General features: G+C 43.0%; 1 protein-coding gene across 3 annotated transcripts in view; it reads left to right on the top strand.

The window, feature by feature from the left end:
• Window positions 1–8997: 8997 nt before the first annotated feature.
• The window catches only part of SSBP2 (single stranded DNA binding protein 2), a 217034-nt gene continuing 201122 nt past the window's right edge, over window positions 8998–24909 (top strand). For all 3 annotated transcript variants that reach the window (XM_076362395.1, XM_076362396.1, XM_076362394.1), the window contains exon 1: window positions 8998–9100. In XM_076362395.1, coding sequence (XP_076218510.1) covers window positions 9042–9100 — 59 coding nt within the window. In that variant the 5' untranslated portion in view covers window positions 8998–9041. The remainder of the gene's footprint in view (window positions 9101–24909) is intronic.

The following is a 24909-nucleotide window of genomic DNA, read 5'->3' as shown; positions in this document are numbered from 1 at the left end:
TATTACAGACACTGTGCTACTGTTTACTTCTATTAAAGTTCCATCGTTTGTGCCTATTCATTTCAATAAACGTTTAATGTTTTTCTTCTTTTAGAAGGCAGAAGCAATTATTTCCATACCTCCCCCTGGCATGGTGATGGCAGAGTATTTCATGCGTATTTCGTAAGGGAAGCCTGCAGATTCATTTAATATTAGTTTCCGAGTTGAATAAATAATTGCAGATACATCAATGAATCAGATTTTTCAACCTTGAATATTCATAAGTTCGTGTCACATGACACTCACTGAAGTCGATAAATGGGATTTTGAAAAATTGGGCTCTTCTCTTGCTTTGTAGTTCATCCTGGACTTCCACAAAGGCAATTTCAGGATAGGGACCTTAGAGAAGAAAATGGTGAAGCAGAAGTGCAGAGAAGAAAGGGGAGAGAAAGAAGAAGGAGAGTTTGTTCTTGCCATTAATATTAAACTGTCCACTTCCCAGCTGCAGGCTCATGAAAAGGAGACTTCTTGGTGATTACCTAGTAATTCAAACCTTACAAACCCACCTCAGAACACACAAAGACAAGGTAAAAAAGGACTTTTTTTATTGCAGTTTCATGAAATCTGATCCACAGCAGAGCTTGAAGAATTCACTAAGCTTTTGAACACATATGCAGACTGGTATCAATTTCTTTTTTTATTTCTTCCTTACCACATGAACAATATATATGAACAATATCATATGTGTGTGTGCGTGTGAACATGAGTAGCTTTTATAAATGGAAATGCCAAAGAATACAAGTAATAGACTGGTTTCTATAAAAGGCTCTGTCTCACAAAACAGTCTGCTGCACAAACCCAAAACAAATCTCTAAAACAACATTCACGTGTTAACATTACAGAGTATGCTTGCCTTTTACCTGTTTACCTATTCAAAATAGAAACCAAGAAATATTGCATCAAAGATGAATCTGAGTAGCAAATTATCTTCACAATCCCTCAGTACTGTTATCACAGAAGATATTTAGAGTCAAAGGGTTCCCCTCCCAAGCTAGTGCATCCTCGGTGCCGTGACACTGCCGATACCCCATTATAACCCTGCTTTACCCTCCTTTACCTATAGAGTACCGAAATGAAAAGGTTGTCATTTGGTCCCTCTGCTGTAATTGTGCCTGTAACACACAGTTGTAACAGGGACTGAATTTGCTGTAGTTCCTCGTAACTCTCAGTTACCCATGAAAAGCCAAAGGATATTGACAAAGTAAGTTCTGCATCTACTTCTGGTTCAGTGCAAGCCTGTGTGAGAAATAAGCAACATTATCTTACTTTTTTTTTCTTGGTTCCATACACTGTCAAGCATTTTCAATCATTTTTCCTTGTTATTTTGCTGGATTTTTGGGAGGGTTCTGTGGATTATATTCCTGTAATGATTTTGTTCATTTGTGAATCTGTGATCTCTTGGAAGTTTAAGAGAAACAAAACATATATAGGTACAAATTAATGAATAATACTGTGGTTTTCTTTCTTACTTTTAAGACTGCTATTGGCCAGCTGTTAAACAATCAATCAGATCTGGTATAACTTTGATTTGGTATGTGCCAGTGTTTTTAATCATCACCACTCTCTCCATGGGCCCCAGGTCCAAAACAGGGTGAAATTTTAGCAGTTTTCAATATATCTATTCTTAACTGAACATGAAAACCTCAAATAGTTCATAAAAAGCAGAAGCAGCTCAAATGTTGGTGTTGAAAGCAAATGAAGTAGCACTTGGCTATCAAGAGTCCACTGGCACATTTCATACTTGTTGAAAAGAGCAAACCCCCAGACAATTATTTTATTTTCTATGATTCTTGAGATCCAGAGAAATTAGCGCCTTTGAATATTAAATGCACAATACAGGCCGAAATGATCTCCATCTTCCCCAGGTTATACACATCAAAGAAGGCAGAAAAGTTCCATAAAAACTGCTGTACGTTTGAATGTGTTGATAGAGCATGGCTGATACGGTACACCACTGGGATGATACTTAACTCACCAATATGTGCTCAGTAAATATCTGGAGAGAAAGAACCATTTTATTACACTTTTGTGTTAAGTATGAACTTCTAATGTAAAGACCTACCCAGAGAATAGAACATCACGTGTGTTTGTTTTATAAAACTGTGTAAAGGTTTGCCAAAGCTGTCACAGTATGATAGCTTTGGCCATTTATTTTCCCAGATCTTCACTTTGAGTGCTACTGCTTGCTTGGGAGTCTTTTTTTTACAAACAGAATTTAATAAATGTAAAAACGTTGGGAGTTCTGAAGAGGTTATTTGCCCTAATCATGGTTAATTGCTGGCTAAAGCCAAAGTCTTTCTGCTGATACACCTGTGCAACCCCAGGCCTGCAACTCCAGGCCTACAGGCCACAATATGCAACCTCATTGGTATAGCTTCACAAAACTGCATTTTGACTAATCCTAAAACCACAAGAAACAAATGTGTTAAATAAGCCTGTTGAAGTCAACAGCAATCTGCATATGTCAAACCAACTCGGGAATTATCAGCAACTCCATACTGGGTTCATCCTTTTTCTGTAACATATTGCTGAGTGTAGTGACCCTGAAAATAAAAGCAGTTTTGATTCTGCTAATGTGATTTCTGGGGTTTTTTTCTTAGCATAGCACTAAATGCTAAAAGTGGCAGCTAAGGGACCATAGTAGTAAAGTCCCTACCCACAACCCCATCATGCCAAGATAGATCTGCCCATGTGGAGCTCTGTGTAGGATCGGGGTCCAATTTAGCCTCACATCCACTTATATCCCCAGTTTTCGAGCTGTTTTTCTTCTAGTTATTGGCACATACAGCACACAGAATCACATTCCTGATATGACACATCACTGAACCAGCAACGGTGACGTTCAGCTATCCTTCAAATGATTAATAACTGAGATTACATACTATTTCCCCCCCCCCCCCCGACTGGATTGTCTGGTAACATATAGTTCCTGTCGGATAGCTTAAACCAACCAGTTTTAGCCATGCTAACCAAAGAAATGAGGGCAATCCCACATGCTGCAGGTGTTCACATATATGTCAGTCATCATTTTAACCCATTACCCAATTATCAACCCAATTTGACAAAAAAGTAGCAATTCCAGTTCTATAAGTGAAAATATGTGGCTGGGGGGAAGAGGGAGGCCGTATCTGAGCTCTTCTACAGGAGAGGCAACATGAGTTCAACCCTTCGCCAGCACCAGTGAAGGCACGCACGTGAGCGTCTGTGTGTGTGTGAGGGCGAGCAAGATGTTGTGAAAGCCCCTCCGGTGGAAATAGCATCAGGGAGATCTGAAACCACATAAGACACCAGAGAGCGAAGTCGTAAGAGCTAATATGGAGGAAACCAGTACTCACAAATGTTTTTTTCCATTGTATTTTTCCATTGTATGAACTAAGATTCAGACTGTGTGTCACTGTGTGCCCTTTACAGATAATTTCCAATACTCTGAACTGCATGTGTACATAAACTAGAAGCCAGAGTACTTACATGTGCAAGCAACCGTATCATCGTCAGCGAGAGCAATAAACTAATGAAAGTTTTATTCTTACCAAGTTTTATTTCTAAGCTGAACGTATTCAGGTTCTCCCCGGCCCCTTCATGGATGAACTGTGTAACAGGAGGCTGCAAAGCATCCTTGCTTCCTCTCCGAAGACAGGAGGAAATTGTGGTTCTCACTGGAAAAAGAAAGTGCAAGGGGAAAGCAGGGCCATAACTTTTTCATAGGAGAATGAGAGTGAGAAAGTGAGGGCAGACTGTGTTACAGAAGTAATTGTAGCAGATCGCAAATTCTTTCAGCTGGTTTCAGCATACAGCAGTGCCTCTCCCTATCCTGTAGCTCTGTGCTGGAAGATGTCCCCAGCTCCCTTCAGTGAGCTGCTCTGTGTCTCACAGGACAAGTGTCCTTTAGCAGGAAAGAATTCAGGCAACGAAACACTGCAGAGCAGCATTGGCTCTCTGTGGTGGTGGAGAATCCTTCCAGGAGAACTGCAGAAACATCTATAAAAGGTGTCATGGAGGGAAAGAGAGAGCCCTTGCCTGCAAGAGACCTGGGTGACAAGCAGGTTATTAGTAAGCCTTTCTTTGAGACTTAGAATCACAGAGTTCATAGAATATCTCAAGTTGGAAGGGACCCATAAGGACCATCTCTCCCTACCACTGAGCTATAATTACTTTCATTTCCTCCCAACTGGAAAAGAGGGACAAATAAAGCTTTTGTTTTGCACTTGTGACCCATGCATTCCTCCTATCTTCATTCTCCAATAATGACTTAGGGCTCGTCTCACTCACCTGAGCAATTCTTACTCATCTGTATGGCACAAGAATGAAAGTCTGCAGAATGAGGTTCATATTGTTAGAAACTCCACAGAAAGATTAAAGATCCTACAGAAGGAAGAAGGATTCTTCAGAAAGGCTTCAAAGCTGCCTTGGTCACGCATCTGTTGAAAAAGACCAAACAAAAGCGTCTCTTTCCCATGGTATCTTGTCCAAAAAGTCTTTCCAGCTACACAGTGATAACTATATATAACCAGAATTAAAATAGGGGAGTACCATTTACCAACTTGATCTCCCGACTAGCCCTTTGTTAAGAGCTGTGTGAAACCTGCCACTTAGATTAATTGATGATTTTGAAAATCAACAGAATGGGCAGAACTATATAGTAACCGTATATATAACTGTAAACATATGAGGAGAATCATGATTCTGTAATGTAAGTTACATTGTTCAAGTAAGTCTTACGCAGCCACACAAGTATTGTTTCACTGCAGACATTCTTAACGTTAATCCATAATGTAACTAGCTGCAGTAAGAGAGGGAAAAAAAACCCACCCAGTTTGTAGCTATCCTATATCTCAAACGGTGATATAACATAACATATGCTTTAAAATGATAAAGACTTCCAAGAATAAGATGCAGTTTCCAGAAAAATATTCATACACGCCCAAACAAAAGCAAAATCCTGTAATAATTGAATAATTGCAGCTTTCTGTATCCAAGAAGTTAAAAAAAAAAATCCAGCCCAAACCAGCCCTTTTCAGTGGCTTAGCTGGTCAACACTATTATACACAAAGCCCAGTGCTCTTCCCTAAAACCTAAGAATTAATCAGCATTATGTAAGAGATTTTTATAACACTCTAAAAATACATCGTGAATTCCTTTCCAGTGTCGGACTGAGAAGCTTTAAAGTACTGCCACCCCTTCATCCCCTTTTTTAACAAGCACTGGATCTTCATTTCTGATATTAGAAACTTAAATTTGCCTCAGTATTTGTGCCTCAAATCTCATTAATTACAGTATTGGCCTCATGAGATACAACTGCTGCTGCTAAGAGCAGTGTTTGTGCTCAAAATGACTGGAGCAAGGGCACAGATACACAGATATTATATGTGTATAAACACTTTAAGAAAGAATTAATGACACATAAAACTTCGTAAGACTATTTGGATGTTTTCATGTTAATTTACCTGCTTACTAAGCAAACTTTTGTATCCACGTGGTAATGTTTTATTTGCGTGGTGCTGATAGATAATACAGCATGATAGCATTCCTGCAAAGGCAGTGGTAACATTAGCCTGGCAAATCTACAGCAGAGTTCTACGAGTACCTTACTCCTTTTTGTGCTCTATTTTTCATATGCATAATAAATAAGGACCAGCACTATTTCTGTATTTTCCACTGAAGGATCTGTAAGCAAAATTACAAAGTCATCACCTGAATGTTAATGGTAGCCTGGGAACCAGACCTGTAAAGAGAACGAGTTTTAACATTGTTATTGGGGACGGAGCCATCCTGCTCACGTCTGAGCGTCCATCCCTGCTCTCCCGAAGTTCATTCCACTGTGCCCCAAATCACAATTTGATCTATGAACATGCAAAGCATTTGCAGTCCTTCAGACCAAAATAAATCACAAGAATGCAAATAAATTACATGAAAAACAGGAACAAAGCATTTTCAGCTGTGGAAAATCATGTCATGGAATGCATATCCAAGGACATTACAGCAATCTCACAATTGCATTTTTAGGAAACACCTCAACATTGCCCTTTTCCAGAACAAAACTTTTCCCCATGCAAGGCTGACACAACACTGACATAGCCATCTTCTCAAAATAACCCCCCACCCTTCAAACCACAAACAAATCAGTCAAAACTACTGAGGCAAACAAAACAAGAGATTTCGCAGGGGAAAAAAAAAAGAAGATGCAAAGACGACTGCCTTGCCTAGGAATGATTTCACCATTGTTATCAGTTTCATGTGAAAGCTGTGCTGATACTATGGCTGACGGGTGGCAGTATAAAGCCTTGAACAGGAGGTAGTCAACGTATCTGATGGGATGATAGCGGCTGTTCCACAAGGGCAAGCAAATATTTAGATGAAAATTGTACTCTGGATTACGACGATCCTGTACCAAAGTAAGTGTCAACTATCCTTTGTGTATTTGCCCAAGGATATCCATGTTCACTCTTTCCTTTCCCTCAGCAACTCTTATTTTTTTATATTTTACCACAACCCAAGTCCTTCTTTGTTCTCTGTCCTGATTCTTTCTCTGCCTTTCTTTCTTTGTACCATTTTCTGCTACCTGTATTCACACTGAATGCAGTCACATGGCTAGCCTCTACCTGAACTCCATGGTACAAGATATGTAAGCATTATTTGGTAGGAAAAAGAGCAAAATAGGTCCCTTCAGTTCACGCTTCATTAACGAGCCCTTTTTCAGATTCTCTCCCTACAGTTTTTTCCCCCCTTTTATCACCCAAATTCACTGTGCATTGTTCTTGTACTTTGTTTCCTTTTTTTTATTCTCACCCACGGTCATTTTCGCCTCCTTCATTTCCCCTGTTAGCTTCTCCTACTCTTCCGTTCGCTCCTTCCTCGCTTGTTTTCTCCTGCCATTTCCCACTTACTTTCTTCTCCCACTATAACCCGCTGTTGCCACCTTACTTATCGTTCTTCCTCTGGTTTCGCTGGCGTAACTTGGAAGTAAGCAGGAGCCTCGGTCCTGCCACGATGTGGAGGCCGGGGTGACCGCTGCCAGCAGGCTGCACGGAAAGCCTCATTTACTTTTTTCACTAGACCCGTTCCAACCACTATCTCCCACTGACCTGTTAATACAAAAAATATAGTGGGGCAAAAGCCCGAGACAGACAAACAACTTTGGCACAAAATGGCTTTTGTTGCGGTATGCCTTAATCTAATGCATTATTGCAGCGAGTTGCGAAAGCGCGCATCCCACACAACCCGCGCCGTGACAGGGAATTGCCTATGTGCAGCTACAAGCACGTCGGACTCTTCAGCCTCTCGCTCCTTCCTCTTGTCTCTGCTACTCCATCGCTAATTTGTTCCAGTCGCTCATTAATACTCTCTTAATCCCCCCCCCCAACAATTTCACCTCGCCAACCGTTTCCTTCACTCTAGCAGCTCAAAATCCAGAGGATTTTTTTCTTTTTCCCTGCAGCTCCAACAATGATAAACAGATGCTGGTGGTCTATGCCTCATACAATTTCCCTCCTTGAATTTTGCGTGGCGCTTGTTGTTTGTGACCTTTGCTGCCAACGTAATTGGGAGATGGGTATATTTACAACCTGGCCTGACCAAAAAAGCGCTCGGAGGGCTTGACATTAAATACTAAAAGCCCCCCTGGGTTACACACGTGAGTAGCTTTACAACACTAGCCATACGTTTGTAAAGATAAGCAAGTATCAACATCTGCAAAATTTGGGATTATACTTCAGCAGCAAAGGCAAAAAAAATCCTGAGACCGGGGTACTTAAAAAAAAGCAAGTAATAAATGGTCCCAGTGGTTGCTCCCTTCCTATCGTCTCTCTGGAGCACACAGTTATTTGCAATGTACCTTTAAACAAATCAAAGCATTTCCTTGAATTTTCTTTAGACTGTGTGTGTTTTTTTTTTTTAAGCTTGTCTAAGACACACTGTTGTGGTTCAGGAAATGTTTCCTCCCAACCTCCAATCGCTAAAGGCTGGTCTCGGCTCCAGCCCACGAGGCCCAAGCTGTCCTTCGGCTGAGAGGGCAGGCATGCCTCTGCCGGGGAGCCCCCTCCACGCGGGGCTCGCCCTCCCGTGACAGGGAATGCTCCCTCGGCCCGTCCCTGCTCTTCTTAGCCCTGCCGGGGGGGAAGGGTTTGACCTTCGGCGCTGAGGAAATGGGGGTCTCTGCAGGAGCTGCCCGATCCGGGGGTGGGGGCTCGGGGGTCCCCGTGGGGTGCGGGCCTGGAGGGCCGGAGGCGACCCCGGGGGCTCCGAGGAGGCACAATGCGAGGGAGTAGGGCGCCGACCCTGAGGTGACTTGGGGCTGGCGGCAGCCGAGGAGGGGGCTCCAGGAGGGGAGGGAGCAGGGCCACGGCGGGGAGCTGAGAGGGAGGGAGCGGGGGGCCCGCGGTCGGTCACCGCGGGGCAGGGGGGCGGCCGCCGCCCGAGCCGCCCCTGGGGTGGGGTGGGGTGGGGGGGGGGTCGGGGAGGCGGGGGCGACCGCACACCGGCTGCGACCCCGGCCCGCGGGGGACGGGAGGCGGCAGCGCGCCGCGCGGCCGGCTGAGGGGAGCGGGTCGGCGCGGGAGGGGGGGGGGGGGGGAGGGAAGGGGCCGGTGAGGGAGGGCGGGCGGCGGGGAGGCCGCGGGCTCGCTGGCGGCGCCGGCTGCCGAGCGAGTCCGGTCCGCAGTTTGCCGCTCGCCGCCGCGCTCTCCTTCGCCGGCAGCGGCGGCGGGCGGGTGGCGGGCGCTCGGAACAGCCGGTTGTTTAAAATCCTTCTAGAACCGTTTCTAATTCCCCCTTGCGCCGGGGAAGGGAGAGCGGAGCGGGGGGGGGAGGAGGAGCCGAGGGGGCGGGGGGGAGGAGGGAGCAGCCCGTCCGGGTCTCCGCCTGTCGATCACCGCGCGGGGGGCGTGCCCGGCCGGCGGGCCGGCCAATGGGGTGTGTGTGTGGCAGCGTCTCCATGGTGACGGGGCTGTTCCCGGGGAGGCTGTGATGGGTTGACAGGTGCGTGACAGTCGGAGCTCTCTGCAGGCATGTACGGCAAAGGCAAGAGCAACAGCAGCGTCCCGTCCGACAGCCAGGCCAGGGAGAAGTGAGTACAGCCCGCCGGGCCGCGCGGGCGGACCGCGCCTCAGGCGGGAGCCCACCCTGCGCGCAAAGTAACTTTCCTGCCGGCGGGCGGTGCGGTGCGGGGCGGGCGCGGCGGGAGGTCGGCCGGCCGGCCGGACCCGGGGGGGCCCGGCGCCGCCCGGGCCGGCGTGAGGGGGCAGGCGGCCGAGGCCGCGCGGCTGGGGCGGGAGGGGCCGCGGAGGGGGGGGGTCCCCGCGGCGGGACAGCGGCAGCCGGGCGAGGGGGCCGCGGCGGGCGCCCCCCTCCCTTCCGCGGCCGCTCCTCCGCGGGGCGGGCGGCCGAGTCGGCGCCGGGCTCCCCCCACCCCGCTCCCCCCCCGACCCCCCCGGTCCCCGGGGCCCTCCGCGGGGCTCGGCGGCGCAAGGTGCCGGGACAACTTGGGTAACAAAGAGCGCCGGCCCGGGGACGGGGGACGCGGGGGACGGGGGAGGGCGGGGGCCGCCTCCCGCCGCTTCCCGACTCGCCGCCTCGCAACTTTTCCCCGGGACCGCGCAGCCCGGCGGCCCCGGCCCCGCGGCGCATTGTTCTCCGGGGCGCACGGCGGGGGGGGGGGCGCCGCGCTCCGGCTCCCGCCCCGCCGAACAAAGGTGCTGCCGGGACGGGCGCCCCCCGCTTTTTTGGGTTTTTTGGGGGTGCCGGTGCGCGGCGGGGCTCCCTCGCACCCCCCCGGCCGGAATCTGGCTGGTGCCGAAACAGCCTGCAAAAACTACTTCCCTCCCCCCCCCCCCCCTTTTTTTTTCCGCGCGAATAAAATCAGCGGCTGAACCGCGGGAGGGCTCCTTTATTTTTCTCTCCCCTCCCCGTGCAAACGCGCGGTTCTCGGGAGCGGGGAGAGACCGTCGGCGCCCGCGGGAAGCGGCGGGGACCGGGCCCCCGTGCAGCTGCCCGGCGGGACGCGGCGAGCAACCCCGCCGGGCCGGGTAGGGCTGGGGATGCCTCCCTCCCTGAGCCCTGCGCTGCGGTTAGGGCAGGCGGGAAAGAATTGGGGAAGAAAAGGAGTTTTTGGAATGGACGGTGTCTCTTTAAGTTGTCTGCAGCGGCGGCTGCTTCTTGGCGTAACCGAGGCCGGTTTAGCACGGGGAGGAGGCGGCGGTGGTGAAGGGGGAGGAAAAACCCGTGCCAGGGGGAGGAGGAAGCGTATCGGAGGTGGCTTCGGCCTGGGGAAGGTCGGGGTAAGGCTGCTGAGGGGGTCCGGAGGTGGAGACCTCCGGCCAGAAACAGGGGTTGCATCTACCCGCTGCAAAAATCGCATTGCTCCAGAATCGCGTTTAACATCGGGCGCAGTACTCCGGGCACGGCTGATGAGTTTCCCTTCAGGCAGTTTGTCTTGAACCTTCACCTAAAAGTTTTTTTTGTTGTTGGGTCTTTTTTTTTTTCCCCTCCCCCCCCTACAGTATTTTAGAGACTTCCTAATTCCAGAGACTGGCATGCATGCTTCATGGAACAGCGGCAGGCCGGGCATCCCTGTTGCTACCGGAGAGGGAGATGCTAGAGGAAATGTGAAGTGGTGTTATGTTTGGGAATTTCACGTGTAACTTTGCAACAGAAAGGTAGAGGAAGACGGAGGCAGCGCTGACTTGAAATGTTAATTGCTGAGATGGAGTGGGAGACACAACTTGGGCGCTAGAATCTAATCAACTAGTGGCACTTCTTACTCCCAGTGTTGGAATAATTTTAAAAATAATTGCTTAAGTGGCTAGTGGAAGCGTTGTTTATTTGGTATAGCAAAGTTATACAATTAAACCATTTTGTTGTGCTATGTAGTTGCTGGTGTTTGTCAATACACTTGGGAAGTTCCTGAAGGGCACAATAGGATCGGACTAGATAAAACAAATCTATAGGGCTGCTGTTTGTTGGATCAGGTGAAGATCATGTTTTTTTAATTCTGCTTTGCAAAAAATACCCAATACAAGCCACACACACAACTGTTCTGGTCCTAGGGCTGAAACTTTAAACTGTTTTTTCAGTCATCTTTCATTGTAGTGGATTTTTCTTCTGGATTCTTGCTGCTATAAAGCACATAATATTTCATGCGGTATGAAAATGCTTAATAATTTTAGGGCAAGCCTGCCAAACTGACCTACTGCCAAGTAGCAACTGCCCTCCTAAGTAAAGTTATGGGGGGCCTGCTAGATGGTGCTGTTTGATTTAAATACGCTGTGTCTCCCACTCATTATAACTGACAGCTGAAAATGTGAATTCCTCATGTATAGCTTATTTTATGCAAAACACTGAAATGGATTGTTCTTAAATCATGGACTTGACAGATCAGTTAACTTCTTGGTAGCATCTACTTACGGATAAACACAACTGGGAGTTTAGAAACGCCCTCTTCCTCTCTCATCTCCCCCCCCTCCCAGCTTCCCTTCCTTTAATTAAAAAAAAAAAAAGAAAAAGCCTAAAGTCTTGGTTTATGGCTGTGGAATGCCATTATATAGTCTACATTCCAGATTTTTTTTGTATTACATCTTTTCAAGTTTCTTCTTAGTAAATCAGATCGTATCACGGCCATTTTAATACGCTTTCTTTCTGACATCCAAAAAGCTGTGATTACATTTTTTTTCCCCACTTACTTATGACATTGTTTTACAGCCATGCAGTGCTTCTCCCAAGGTGATGCATGAGTTCTTGTTCTGCTCAGAAAAGTTGCCATCGAATTAAATATCTCTACAAAGATACAGCTCCGACTTCTGCATGAGATTGTGTTTATTTGAAAACCACAGAGAAAATATATATGTTTGACTGATACATTAAGTATTTATTTAATCAAGAAGAACAGGATTATAATTATGTTCAATTTGAATTTCTGTTTTTAGAACAGAACATGTAACTTAACTCTGTCATGTCTCCTCAAGGTTTTAAGTATCTAAAATGTGTAGCCAGTAACTGATCTCCGAAATACACTTGCAATAATTAAGGAAATAAATTTAAAAAAAAAAAATACACTACCTCGGGTTTGGATGGCCTAATTATATGGAACATGTTTCTTCCCCATGAGGATGTGTGCCAGTGACAGGAGTAGAGTGTGAAAAGAATATTTATCAAGTGTGGAAAAGATGTGTGTTGTTCAGATGTTGTTTGTAATCAAGGATGTGATATATTTTAGAGACCAATCCAGTGCCAAATATGTTTGTAGCGTGGTATCTCACTATATGCTGTCTTTAATATTTATGTCCTGTGAGGTTATGTAATTTCTATTAAAATGAACAAGTTTTGCAGGTCATTTATAGTGCCCTTGGCAGATTTTCAGTTCCAAAGATGGCATTCGTTTCATGGTCTTTCCTTTTGTCCCTTCTGCCTGACCTTTAGGGTAAATTATCTGTATTAGATGCAGCTTAACAACACATGTGAAGTGTGGATAGATGAATTTGGGGAAAAAAAATACCTAATTTTATGCCAGAGAGGTACAGCACAGCTAGGTAAAACACACAAAATGAAGGCACACGATACCTGTGAGGTGTGAAGATGATGAAGAGAGAAAAATCACAAGTGGTGTTGCGTCCGTACCTCCCATTCTAGAACAGCTGTGACTTAATTTTGGGTTCAGGCCATCTCTGTTGCATAAAGGATGGGAAAGTTGTGTGAAATAGTAGCTTCTCCACCAGTCGTGCTGTGCTGGGGCCAAATAAGGCTCATCTACGTTGTAAATGGAAAAAGACTAAAATTTTTCTAAACATTCTCTTCTGTTATCTCTTCACAGCAAAGGTATCTTTTTTGATTTGGTTTTTTTTTCCTCATTCCTTAAAATTGGATTAATTCAGATTAGGAGCTTGGACCCGCAGACATCTCATTGAATGGTGAAACTATGTAAACTTTTGATCTTGGAGAAAGAAGGAGCAGACTGTACCAATTTTATGTAGCTTTTCAAACAGCACTTTTATAGGCGTTTGCCGATGGAACTCTCTATCTATATATAAGTAGTGTTTTAAGCTAGAAAATATGTGTAGGAAAATAGTTTAAAAAGTACATCATAAGGAAAACTAAATTCTGAAGGGATTACGTGTTTTGCGTTCAATTGCCTTGCTCTTTTAGTGGTCTTCTAAAGTACTCTTTTTCCCAAGATGCCCTTACCTTGTTGGGGCTCAGCAGATGTGCAAATTTTGTTTAAAAACTGACCGGGTAACTAGAGACTGTGATTTATTTTGATGTAAAAGGATGCATGATCAACATAACAACATAGAAGCAAACATTGGAGTCGGTTATTGATTGATTTTTCAGCTTAGTGTGCGAGAGGACGTGGAGAGAGTGAGAATACTTGATTATTGCTATCATGGTATTCTTGCTCCATTTTTTTGCATGTCCCTAGTTGTAGATGTCTCATAAGTTTGATCTTGGCCAGTTGGTCACATGGAAAGAGACGGGCATTTTTCTTTTCCACTTTGCTGCTGCTTTGAAGAAGAAAGAAGACACCTCTTTTGTTATTTCTCCTCAAGTCTGTTTTGGGTGGTTCGCCGTTCAGATGTACAGCTCCTTTGTATGAGTGATGTGGGTGCCTGCCTTGATAGAGCTCTCCTCCCAAGCAGGAAAGCGGGAGTGAAATGTACACAACTTCTGTCATTTTCTTGTTGATGCCAGTAGGGTTCTCTGTAAATAGAGAAAAACTCACCAATGCTTTCCTCATTTGATTCCACTGCTGTTTAGGAAAACTGAGATTTCCGAGGGCTTTTGAGGATTACTGGATTTCTAGAGATTTGGTGTGTGTCCCCCCCAGTTCAGAAAGACAGCATTGCATGAATTTACAATAGGTTCAGAAAGACAGCATTGCATGAATTTACAATAGTTAGGTTACCTTTTTCCACTGTAATGTTTATAAGCTACATAAAAAATAAGATATAGCTTAAAATTTATTGGCTTCAGTGATAAATTTGCTGCTCATCCCTGGGAAATGGTGAGCTAGTTTTTCACATTTCAGGTGGTGAAAGATATATTGATCTCTTTCTCTCTCTCTTTCTTTTTTTTTTTTTTTTTGCCTTTGAAAACAAAATTGGTCATTTAATCCAGCCTGTTCTACAAAATTTAGCTTTGACGTTTGTACACTGATGTAATCCATCAGGTCTAACTTGTAAAAGTTGCAGGTGTACTGCTCCGGGAGTCTATGGACATACACTTTTTGCAATTTTAGAACAATACACTTTTTAATAAGGAAGAGCACAGAAGGGAAGGTTCTGGAAATAGTAACTATTTATCAGTATTTATTCATCACAGTGCTTCAGGTACTCTTTTACACTGCACAGGTATCTTGGACAGCATATGAAGGTGTTTCAGGTAATGTGTATGCTGCAATTAAGACCACTAAGAATAACTGCTTTTGCAGTGTAGATTTAACAGGTTTTTAACAGGTACTGGTAGTCGGAACGATAGCTGTGGTGGACCACAGAAACATACTTCAGTATAGCAACATCCTGAAATACATACCCAACTTCTAAGTGTATTGCTTACGGCAGGGATATTTGTTTCCATACAGTTAAGCACATACAAGTACTTTACTGGACTGGCAAGAACCAAGGAAGAAAAGATGCTTTGGCTTCTGCTTTGCTTCCTCTACGCAATTGGTCTGCTCACAAACGGTTTGGGTTTCTTTTTCTTGTGCTTTTTCTTAATGATGAACGTTATGAGGTGTCTGATTCCAGCTTTCATAGGCTCTGTAGTGCTGAGCAAACTTTTGCTACTGAAGAGACTTCTGGAGCCCGCTCAGACCCACTGGGTACAGCAGATGCGCTCTTGACTGCAGTGAACATGATTTGGGCTTGGCTAAGAGATAATTAAATCTTCCTGGAGGAGACAGTAATTAACAGAAATGGGTATATATTAATAATTCATTTTGCTTAAATTATAGGCATATGATAACGTCGCAAGTATTAAAGTAGCCAAACAAGATATTCATAACTTTGCCAAACTTGAACTGTTTGGGTGGAAAATTTATAATGGCTTATATATGCCTTGTGCTGATTTATTTAATTTCTGCACGTGTAAAATTTCAGTTGAAATGTTTTTGGCTGATTTTGAAAATTTGACAAAGAAGAAATGTGTTTTTGCATGTTTTAAAAGTTCTCACAACTTTTACCGGGGAAGACCAATAGTACCCCTCTCCTTTGAAGCACTTGAAATCTGGTTGAAAAAGGATGAGGGATTTTATTCCAGGGATGTGTCTTTTTCCATTTGCATGACAAAGCATCTGAATTTAGCCAGGATACAAGCCTTTTCAAAAAGATCAATTTGCATATGCTTAGGGCTTACTAACTGTAATTGTTGAATATTTCATCTTTGCTGGGAGCGCAGCAGATACTGGGATCAGAGGAGTGGCTTGGGGAGAAAAAATGGGACTGGACGCTGGTGGGAAGGAGAGTGTAAATATGAGCAGTTGGAGCCTGCAGCTGTGAGATGCTGGGACGTAGAGGTAACGGGGGCTGGCTCTTGAAGGAGGATGGAGGAACCGGGGTTGAAATGGTGGGTCTGGAGAGACAAAGAATTGCTCCCTAAGGGGACCGGCATTGGGATCAGAGATCTGGGTGGGAGCTGGTGCATCTACACAAGGAAAATAGACCTGGTGCAAAGCAGGGAGCAGAGCCAGGACAGCGATGCCTTCAAGGAGACAGGTCAGGAAGTGGAAGGTTTTTCTTAAGTTAGGAGGAACATACTGTCCCTCCAGGTACTAGAAAATGACCATTCCTTTGCTGCCAGCAAGTATCTGTGAGACTGCAAGGTAAAATGTTTTATCTTCAAGATAAAACCTACAAACACCTATGAAATACTGACTTGACTGAAAGGGCAGAGAGGTGTGTGGTAGTCCTAAAACCTGTAGCTTGGATGAGACGTCAGAGCTTTGGGAGAGAAGGATAGGATTTGCCATTCAAAAGCAGCTAGAATAATGCGTCTCTATGTGTCTGAGTGCAATGTCTGGGTGTTGTACTTGCATTCTCAATAACGTTCTCTTAACTTGGAAAATATAGATGTGTACTAAGTGGTGTTCTTACTTTGTCCTCATTTGTATGTTCACTGATTTATTTTTTCTCCTCTGGAAAAACTCTGGGTTTTTTATTCTGCAGAATAGAGCATTGTTTTCATAATGAGTAGCTATTTGATAATTTGTTATTTTGCTGTCATGTGGTATGTGCCTTATGGCTGACTTGCTGTTTCATAATACAGCTGTTCCTAGAGGAAAAATATGTTGTTCTTTGGTGCCCAGCACCACGGTGTCTGAGTTTCACAAACCTTTAAAAATATGCATCAAGCCACTCTTGCCTGCCTGCCAGTTTTAGAAATGGCAGTAAGGTGCAGAAAGGTGAAAGGCAAAAATACTTGCTGGTTATTGGGTGCCCAATTTGAGCTGTGTAGCCCTGAATTTTTTTTGGAGCATCACATAAACCACTGGTGTGTACGTACAACTTCCATAGTCTCTTTTGCCACTGATTCCAAGGATGAGATGCCATTTTATCATGTCGGGCATCCGGAAGGTGAGGAACAGAAAATGATTCATCCCCTGCACAAAGTTTGTTTCAGCCGAGTGGCTTACGACACAGAGCCATCCTGTGGCTCCTCCATCTCCTCTGAGATGGAGGACCATTTCAGGTGGTCTCGGAAGGACCTGTCTGTGGCACGGTCCCCTCCACCCCCGAGTCTGCCATCTCTCCTGGTATAGCACGCCGCTTCTGCCTCGGATGGACTGTGATTCAGTACAGGGCAGGATGGAAATAAGCAGTCCCGTGAGCTACAGAACAGGTGAAGCCTGATTTCCTGGACATCTGTCTTCTTGAGGTCACGCTGCAGTGTTTCCGTGAAAGCAAACAGCTGAAGCAACTTGTAGAAATGTAGTGGGTTTTTTAGAATGCTGTGTCTTTTTTGGATATGCTTGAAATTGGAAAATGAACTCAAAAGTTATCCAGGGTGGACAGTTGTGTGCTTACACACAGCATGACCTTGTAGGCTTGCTTTCCTTGGGGAGGGAGACTAAAAATACATGATTGTATGATTCAGGGTGGCATTGTAATTGGGTAGAGCCACTACATGATGACTACTCCATGAACCCTCAGGGTGCAGAAAAGGGCATGATCCTGCACAGCCTAGTGTGGTGCTCTGCAAGTGTAGGTAATTAGCAGCTGCTCAAAACGGTTGCTTTAGGAGTTTTCTGCAAAAGCTTCCTTGGGCACCAGCAAGAACACAGCTAGATGATGTTTTTTCATCATGAATATTCAGAAGCTACAATTTCAGGGCTTCTCAGCTGTGTTGCTTGGGATTAGGGCCACTTGGTTCCTGCTTTGTTGATGTACAAACAGGCCAGAAAGGAGTGCTGGTCCAGGTTGAGTCGAAGCTGAAGTCTCTTTCTGGTGCTCAGTTGAGCCACAGACCCCTAAGTCCAGATTGTTTAGGTAATGGTTAGAATCATAGAATCATAGAATCATTGAGGTTGGAAAAGACCTCTAAGATCATCGAGTCCAACCATCGACCCAACACCACCATGCCCACTAAACCATGTCCCTAAGTGCCTCAGCTACTCGTCTTTTAAATACCTCCAGGGATGGGGACTCAACCACTTCCCTGGGCAGCCTCTTCCAATGTTTAACCACTCTTTCAGGAAAGACATTTTTCCTCACATCCAATCTAAACCTCCCCTGGCGCACGTAATACCTGCGTTAGGTAATACATAGCTGTTGTTTCAACTACTAAGAGAAGATCTTCCTCAGATAGCAACAATTGTGTTAATTCAGAAATCTTGACCTCTATGCATGCTTCTCTAGGCTTTAGGATATTTCTCTCTTCCAGTCCCAGGAAGGTAACAGGTGAGAACATAAAATGTTAATTTCTAAGAAACTGAAAGGTGGCAGTAGTCAAGACCATAGTATCCTAGTTTTTTTTTCTTTCCTGCTTCATTAAATATAAAAATATGAAACATAAAAAAACTGAAAATTTTTGTGGTGGGTCATTTTTTCCCCTTCAAACCTTCTGTGATTCTCGCCTCTGTACTCTTTTTGGTTTTTCTCCATACAACTAGTAGCGTGTCCAGATCACAGCACAGAACTGAGCAGAATGAAATAATTACCTCTCTTTTGAGATAATATATACTACTTGGGTTTTGTATATAAAACATTGCTGCTAATACTCCCTAGAACACTTGCCCGTTTGTTGTTGTTGTTGTTCGGTTTTGTTGGTTTTTGCTTTTTTTAAAATAATCCATTTTGCAGTCCACATGCCCTCTAGGTTCTTTTTACAATACTGCTGCCTAGCCAATTATTCCCCATTTCATATTTGTGTATTTGATTTTTATTCCTGAGCATAGTACTCTACATTTGTCTGTATTGAATTTTCTCTTACTAACTTTCCTTATTCTGTTTGTGTCCCCACAAGTGCTTATAATATTTCCCAATTTATCATGTATGCTTTTGTATTTCTACATACAACTCATTAATGGAAGTCTTTTAATGGAGTTGGCTTAGGATAGCAAAAGCCTTCTTGAAACATTCTCTCATTTGTAGAAACGTACTGATAATGACTCTTCCATTATTTTTTCATGTGACTGTACACCATTTTTCATTTCATGAAGACTGTTTGCTTACATAGATGTCATGTGATAGGCTAAGAATCAAAACTCTTATATCCTAACTTTTAGTAAGCCATTCACTTGTTCCTCCTTACCCACTGCACAGTCTCCCTTCCAAGTAAACGAAACTGAGCTGACAGGTTCTTTTTCTTGACAAGATAATGTTGACTCTTTCTTATCTTTGTATTCTGAAGGTGTTTATAAATTTGTTTCTGGAATTGTTTTCTGTATAACTTTTGATAGTCAAGCTGATGTCTGCGTGAAATTTCTTTTTTTTTTTTTTTTTAATATTTTATACATGCTATGGCATGCTAAGATTTTTTCTGTTTCTTGGGTTTTTTGGTTTTGTTTTCCCTAGTACCAGCCTAACGTAATATGTGTAAACAGGCCGAAATGGTGATTTCTGCTCATCATGTGCATGCTTGGACGGTTGGACAGCTCATTTCTGCTCGCCTGCATCTTCCTTGCTTTTCTGTGCAGTGGCAGAGCTTCACTTTACACTGTGGTGTGAGTTTGAGTTTAACCTGAAGAGCTAAGTAAGTTCAGATCCTCTTTTTTTTGTTTTGTTTTTCTCAGAAAGTGGCCTAACATCTAGGCTACTGTATACCAACTTTACAAACATCTTGCTGTCATACTCTCCTAAGTGCCTCCTCATGACTGGCCCCCTGAAGCCCTTCCTCTTCCCTTTGCACCTCCATTCCCTGTGCCCAGAGTGACTTGAGCCTGGCTCAAAGTCTTATGTATGAGCCTTTGGCTCCTTCAAACCCCAGGTTGCGCGCAACTTTGACACCCAGATCTTGTTTTTAGGAAAACCAGCTTCATTTGTGATAAAAGAGCCAAAATGTAAATGAATATAATTTATGTTGCCCATTTATTTTTCTGTAGGCTTTTCAAAATGCTTGCAGTCTTTCCTCAGGCAAGTGTATTGGAGTTTTTGGGTTTTAGTTTTAAGCTGGACCTACCCATGAAAGAACAGTGACCGGTTGGAGTTCCTTCTTCTATTGAGAGCACACTTTTTTCCCCACCTTGTTTCCTGTGCAAATATCAGTTAGGAAATTACCAATTTGTAAAAATCTGGATGTCAGAAGTCACGCTTCTGATGATGGCAGGTATGGTTTGTCAGCTGTGGTTGTGGATCGTGAGAATTGTCTAGCTCCTTGGTGCCTCCTAGTACTGAATTCCCAGGCTGCTTGATCCCATCCTTGTCAGGCTTTACAGTCTGCCTTTGGGTTTGTGTTTCGGTGTGAAGGTCAGTTGTTCATGTAGAAGCATGTAACTGGGAGCTGACCATGACATAACCAACACTTTTTGCTAAGTTTGCATGGGTCTAGTTGAAGTACAACCGCCGATGTTAACCCCAAACTCTCGGTGGGATTGATCAAGCCTAAATTGCCAATGAAAGTGCTGGTTTGCTACTTAGGCTTGGCTATTTTATTTCTTTTCTTTCTCCCATTCCTAAATAAAAGACTCTTTGAAAGAGGGAATTTCAATTATGAAGAAGAAATTAACGTAACAAGGTACTGTTTACACAGTGTACTGTGTTTTATGTTCACTTTCATTTTATTTGCAATGCCTCTGACTTTTGGGAGAGGTTTCACCTTAAAACAAAAAAACAAACGCCTATAATTTTTCTAGAAAGAAGGCAGTGTTTTGAAAATACAGAAGCAATAAGTTATCAGTATACGTAAGTTCCAGTGCACACAATTTTTTTTTATATTGATATTGAAAATGTCTTGTTACTAGCAGATGCATTTTTAAATTCATCTAATGAGTTTGCAAAGTTAATAAGAATGTTCCACTGTTGGGATTAAGTATTTTTGCAGGTAGTTAGAGGAAGGTAAAATACTATCTTTGTTTTCTGTGGTAATCAGCTTAATGCTTATAAAAAAGTGGCAATGTTAGTCTAGTCTTGGAAACTGTTTTTATAGGTTAAAAAAAATTACAACAAAATCAGTGCAGCCTGAGGTAGCCTATGTTGTCATGTTGGCCTTTCCCTGGGAAGGGCTGTGCTTTCTGTAGGAAATACCTGAGTGCAGAAGTGGAACTGTAATTCCTTAATAAATATGTTGTTCCTGACAGTCTCAGGACAAAATGGATCATGTGGCTGACAGGTTGTATGATTGTGTTGTAAATATTCCGTGATTTATGAGGCTGGAAGTAAGGATGCTACCCAATGCTCCTACTATGGAAGTTGTGGTGCTTTATCAGATCCTTGCAACAGCAAGATTTGATAACCCAAAGCCCCTTTGCTTTATCCATGCTAAATGTTTTATTTACTGTTTTTCTCTCCCAACTAACCCTCAAGGAATGGGGTCCAGTCTTGGATGGCTCTGATTACTCCTGTTTAGCTCATCCTTTGAATTGAGGTGGTGGTGGTGAGTCGATAGACGCTATTTATATGGTTGGGAGTGTGGATGAGTTAATGAAATTTCATCAGATGTATCGGGAATAATGAAGCTCCCCTGCCGAATCTGAAACTGCCTAGAAGTGGAGGTTAGGACTCCCATTGACAGTCTCTTGAACTGTTTGGCTCCTTTATTTGTTTATTACTAAACCCCTCCTAAATCGGTGTATATTGTTTAATCTGCCTTGAAATGTGAATTCCAAGTCAAAGGCCTTTGAATACTATAGTCAAAAGTTGTCTGAATTTATTGCATCTTCTCTAAGTGCTTCCTAAACTTTGGTAAACTGCTGCTCGGTAGCTTGTTCCAGCAGTCAGTTGTCTTCAGTGATGGGCAGCAGAACTGCTGGTAGGAGATGTGCTTCCTCTGCAAGTCAAAAAGACTTCTGTGATGATGTCAGTGTTAATAAAATATTTATAGAGTATTATACATGGAGAGGATGTTTTAAAAACTTAAAGTCATATATCCTGGCCTGAGGAATTAAGTTTGTTTTTCCTGTGTATTTATATGCTTGTTGTAAAATAATATAAATGTAAGTTGATTTTCTGGATTGGAATAGGAAAAGTACGTGATCAACAAACACACCGAGAGCTTGCATACAGAAAAATACAAAGCTAGAAAAGATAAAGGAGAGCTTCTGATCAGAAGATGAAGAGCAGTGTGAGAAATACGAAAATATGCCTCTAGTAATAGTAATATGTTTGACAAGTAGATCTGAAAGGTACAACACATTGGTGTTTCTGACTTCTGCTGCAGCTCCTCAAATTTAGTGTCACTTGTAATTCTACTATCTGTACATCTAAGTCTTTATAAAAGATGTTTACTCTTATGAGACCAATATCTGTAGACATGTGTAACTGCAAACCTAGTTATACATACTTTAAAATCTTTTTAGAAATAAAATGAGAGACTATAACACAGCAGAACACAAAGAAAGGTGTATCTTATGGTTTGAAGATGCAAGACTTAAATAATTTGTCCAGCTGTAGTTGGGGAAGCTATAAAGAGTGAATGAAAAAATTATTTTGAATGATTTCACAGAACACCTTAAATAGATGATTAAAAACAAAATCAGACTGGAATACAGGATGCAGGTATATTTGTATTAATTCTAGTAATTGAGAAAGTTACTTATAAATCTTTCCCAATATTTCTCAAACAGCCTCTGTAAGTCTGTAGTTAATTATTCAAAATTAGAGGGGAAAAAAAAAGTTTGGAGTTGCCTGGTGTCAGTTTCCAATTCTGTGTGGGATTACTCATTTGGAAAAAAAAAAAAAAAGGCATAATAGACAGGAGAAAGTTTTCTTGTCTTAAAACCATAGCTATTTTTCTCCTGTGAAATGATACAACTGAATTGAGCGGTGTCTCACTCATATTACTATCTAGTAAAGCTCTTACAAAATACTTCAGAGAGTTGAAAAAGGGCTCTGTGGTTTTAATACTTAGACTGCAAGCCAAACAAATGCATGTGAAAATGTACAGCCACATACTGTGAGTGTACTGGTTCCATATTCCAGGTACTCGCACAAACACTTCTGTCAAGGAGCATTGGCTGAAAAGTGCAGGCTGCATCAGGGACTACAGGAAGTTTCACAGCAATACAACAGTTAGTCTTGTTTCTCCCTCTTTAATACCGTCTTAATCCTTAGTAGCCTGAACTGGTAAAACACTCAAGACATCATCCAAAGCTAAAAATCTTTGTTTCCTACTTTGTTGGAGCAGCCAGCTTTGCACACATAGTGTCGCTTCACAGCTACCCACTAGTTAAGGTGGTACACTTGTAGCAATGTCCATTTTCATGGCTAAAGTGCTTGAAATGCTCAAGTCCTGTAGCTGGATATCCTCTGGCGTGGTCACAGGCTTTGAAACAAATAGTGAGTGTGTGTTAAAAGATAGTGTGGGCAAAGCAAAAGAGAAGGTAGTGCAAAAGGGACTTTCTGCTAATGCAAGAGTAGGGATGATAAAGTGCAGCTGAGAGGAAACATAAAACTTACGAAAGTGTTTTGGTATTAGTTTCTGTTTAATTTCTCTTTGCACAGTGTATACATTCAATAGACAAAACATAATTAGAGGGGCTATCTGTTATAGTGTATTGTTACAAAGGAGCTTTACTTCTATGGAGGGTTGTGTATTTAAGTGAGCACGCTCTTCTGTTCAGCACAAACGTTGGAAACTCTCATGAATTCAGGATACAAGTGGAAAACTAATCGAGGAAAATGAAGGGAAACCTTACCTATGACAGTGTCATATATGCCTCAGGCTTTCTAACACCTTATTTTGAAACATTCCAACAGGGCTGTAAAGGGAAACAAGGAGCTAGATTAAAGAGACCAACAATATAATTTGGCAGTGTAGTTCCTGTGTATTCTGCAGCATCAAAATTGATTTTTTTTCATATTCATTTTGCCTTTGATTCAGTTATGGATTTCAGCTAAACTTAAAACCAGTTCTTTGACAATTACTTTTTAGCATGGATGCAACTTTCCTGGAATTTGTTTTTCCAGTCCAATACTGTATTTAAAGAATTAACATAACTGAAGAAAGATGACCATTGCATTCTCCTAGTCTGAAATCGAATGTACTAATTTTCCGTATTGTATTGTGTGTGTTTGTGTGTGTATGTGTGTGTGCATAGGTCTATGTGTAAATTCAAGCTTGGAAGGCAAGGTTAATATCTTTGTCCTTAGAACAGGCAACTGGACATCACATGCATGTATTGAATCACAGAATTAGGTTGATGAAAAAAGCCCCAAAGAACAAACCATTTTGATTTAAATGCAGAATACAATTAGAAGAGGCATTTTCAGAGTTAATATACTAATCGCATTCTTGATCCACTTCTGAACTTACTCAGTGTCACCCTTATACTCTTGTCATGTCTCTTGGTATGGAACCATGAAATTTACTGTTTCCTGCCTGTGGCCTGCATATGGTCTGTTGTGTAATAACTGCAATTACCTCACCAAGGTTGACTTTATATTCAACACCTGTGATTTACTTCTCTTTGGGAGCAATGACAGGAGTACCTAACAACCAGACGACTTAAAGCAAAGTATTTGTTTAGAGCAATATGAACAAAAGCATCTAAAAACAACAAAAGCTGTCTATATATGTAATTTCTTTTTCTGCCTAGGAATGTACAACTCCCCTAATGCTTATCTGGTAAAACAAGCTTCTGATTCCTCCAAAAAGCTTCCACCAGTGTGTCTCCCTGGATAGCCCCCCGGGAATTGACACAAGCTTATCCAAAAAAGATAAGAGTTTTTTCTTCGCTTTTGGCAGCCCAGCTGACCTGAAGAAACTTTCATGCCCCAAAGGTTTATCCTTTTTTGTTTGCCTTTTTTTCTTTGTTTGTTTTTTCTCCAGCTCTATTGATTTTGTGTAGTGAATGATAGTACTTACAGATTTGGCCTTACAGTGTCCTTAGACCGTCATACCTTAAACAGTACTGTGGCTGGAGTCCAGAGCGGCACCTTCTGTTGGTGAGAGAACTTCACGGTCTGATTCCTTGGTTTGGGGAAATTCTGAAAGCAACATGAAAAACAGGTTGAAGTACATGGTGTTGGTCTGTTCTCACCTATCGGTCCTCTCCTAGCTCATGCCTTAGCATGTGCATTGCAAAAATGTGTTTGCATGTTGACGATTAACTTTACTATGGTTGGTTGTGAAAGGCATGTTATATGACGTAGTGTACTGAGCGCAGTAGAAGTATGTCAAATGGGTTGAGAACTCGTGCTTTGGGAGAGATGAGGTTAATGTACTGGATGCAGGGGACTGGGTAATGTGAATGGAGTGAGACCTGTGCTCTTAAGCTAGCAGCAGATATTTTAGCTA

The sequence above is a fragment of the Aptenodytes patagonicus genome, chromosome Z (assembly GCF_965638725.1).
Source record: "Aptenodytes patagonicus chromosome Z, bAptPat1.pri.cur, whole genome shotgun sequence".
In the NCBI taxonomy this organism is placed as follows: Eukaryota; Metazoa; Chordata; class Aves; order Sphenisciformes; family Spheniscidae; genus Aptenodytes; species Aptenodytes patagonicus.
Note: the sequence above shows the minus strand (reverse complement) of the source record. Positions and strands in the feature narration are given on the sequence as shown.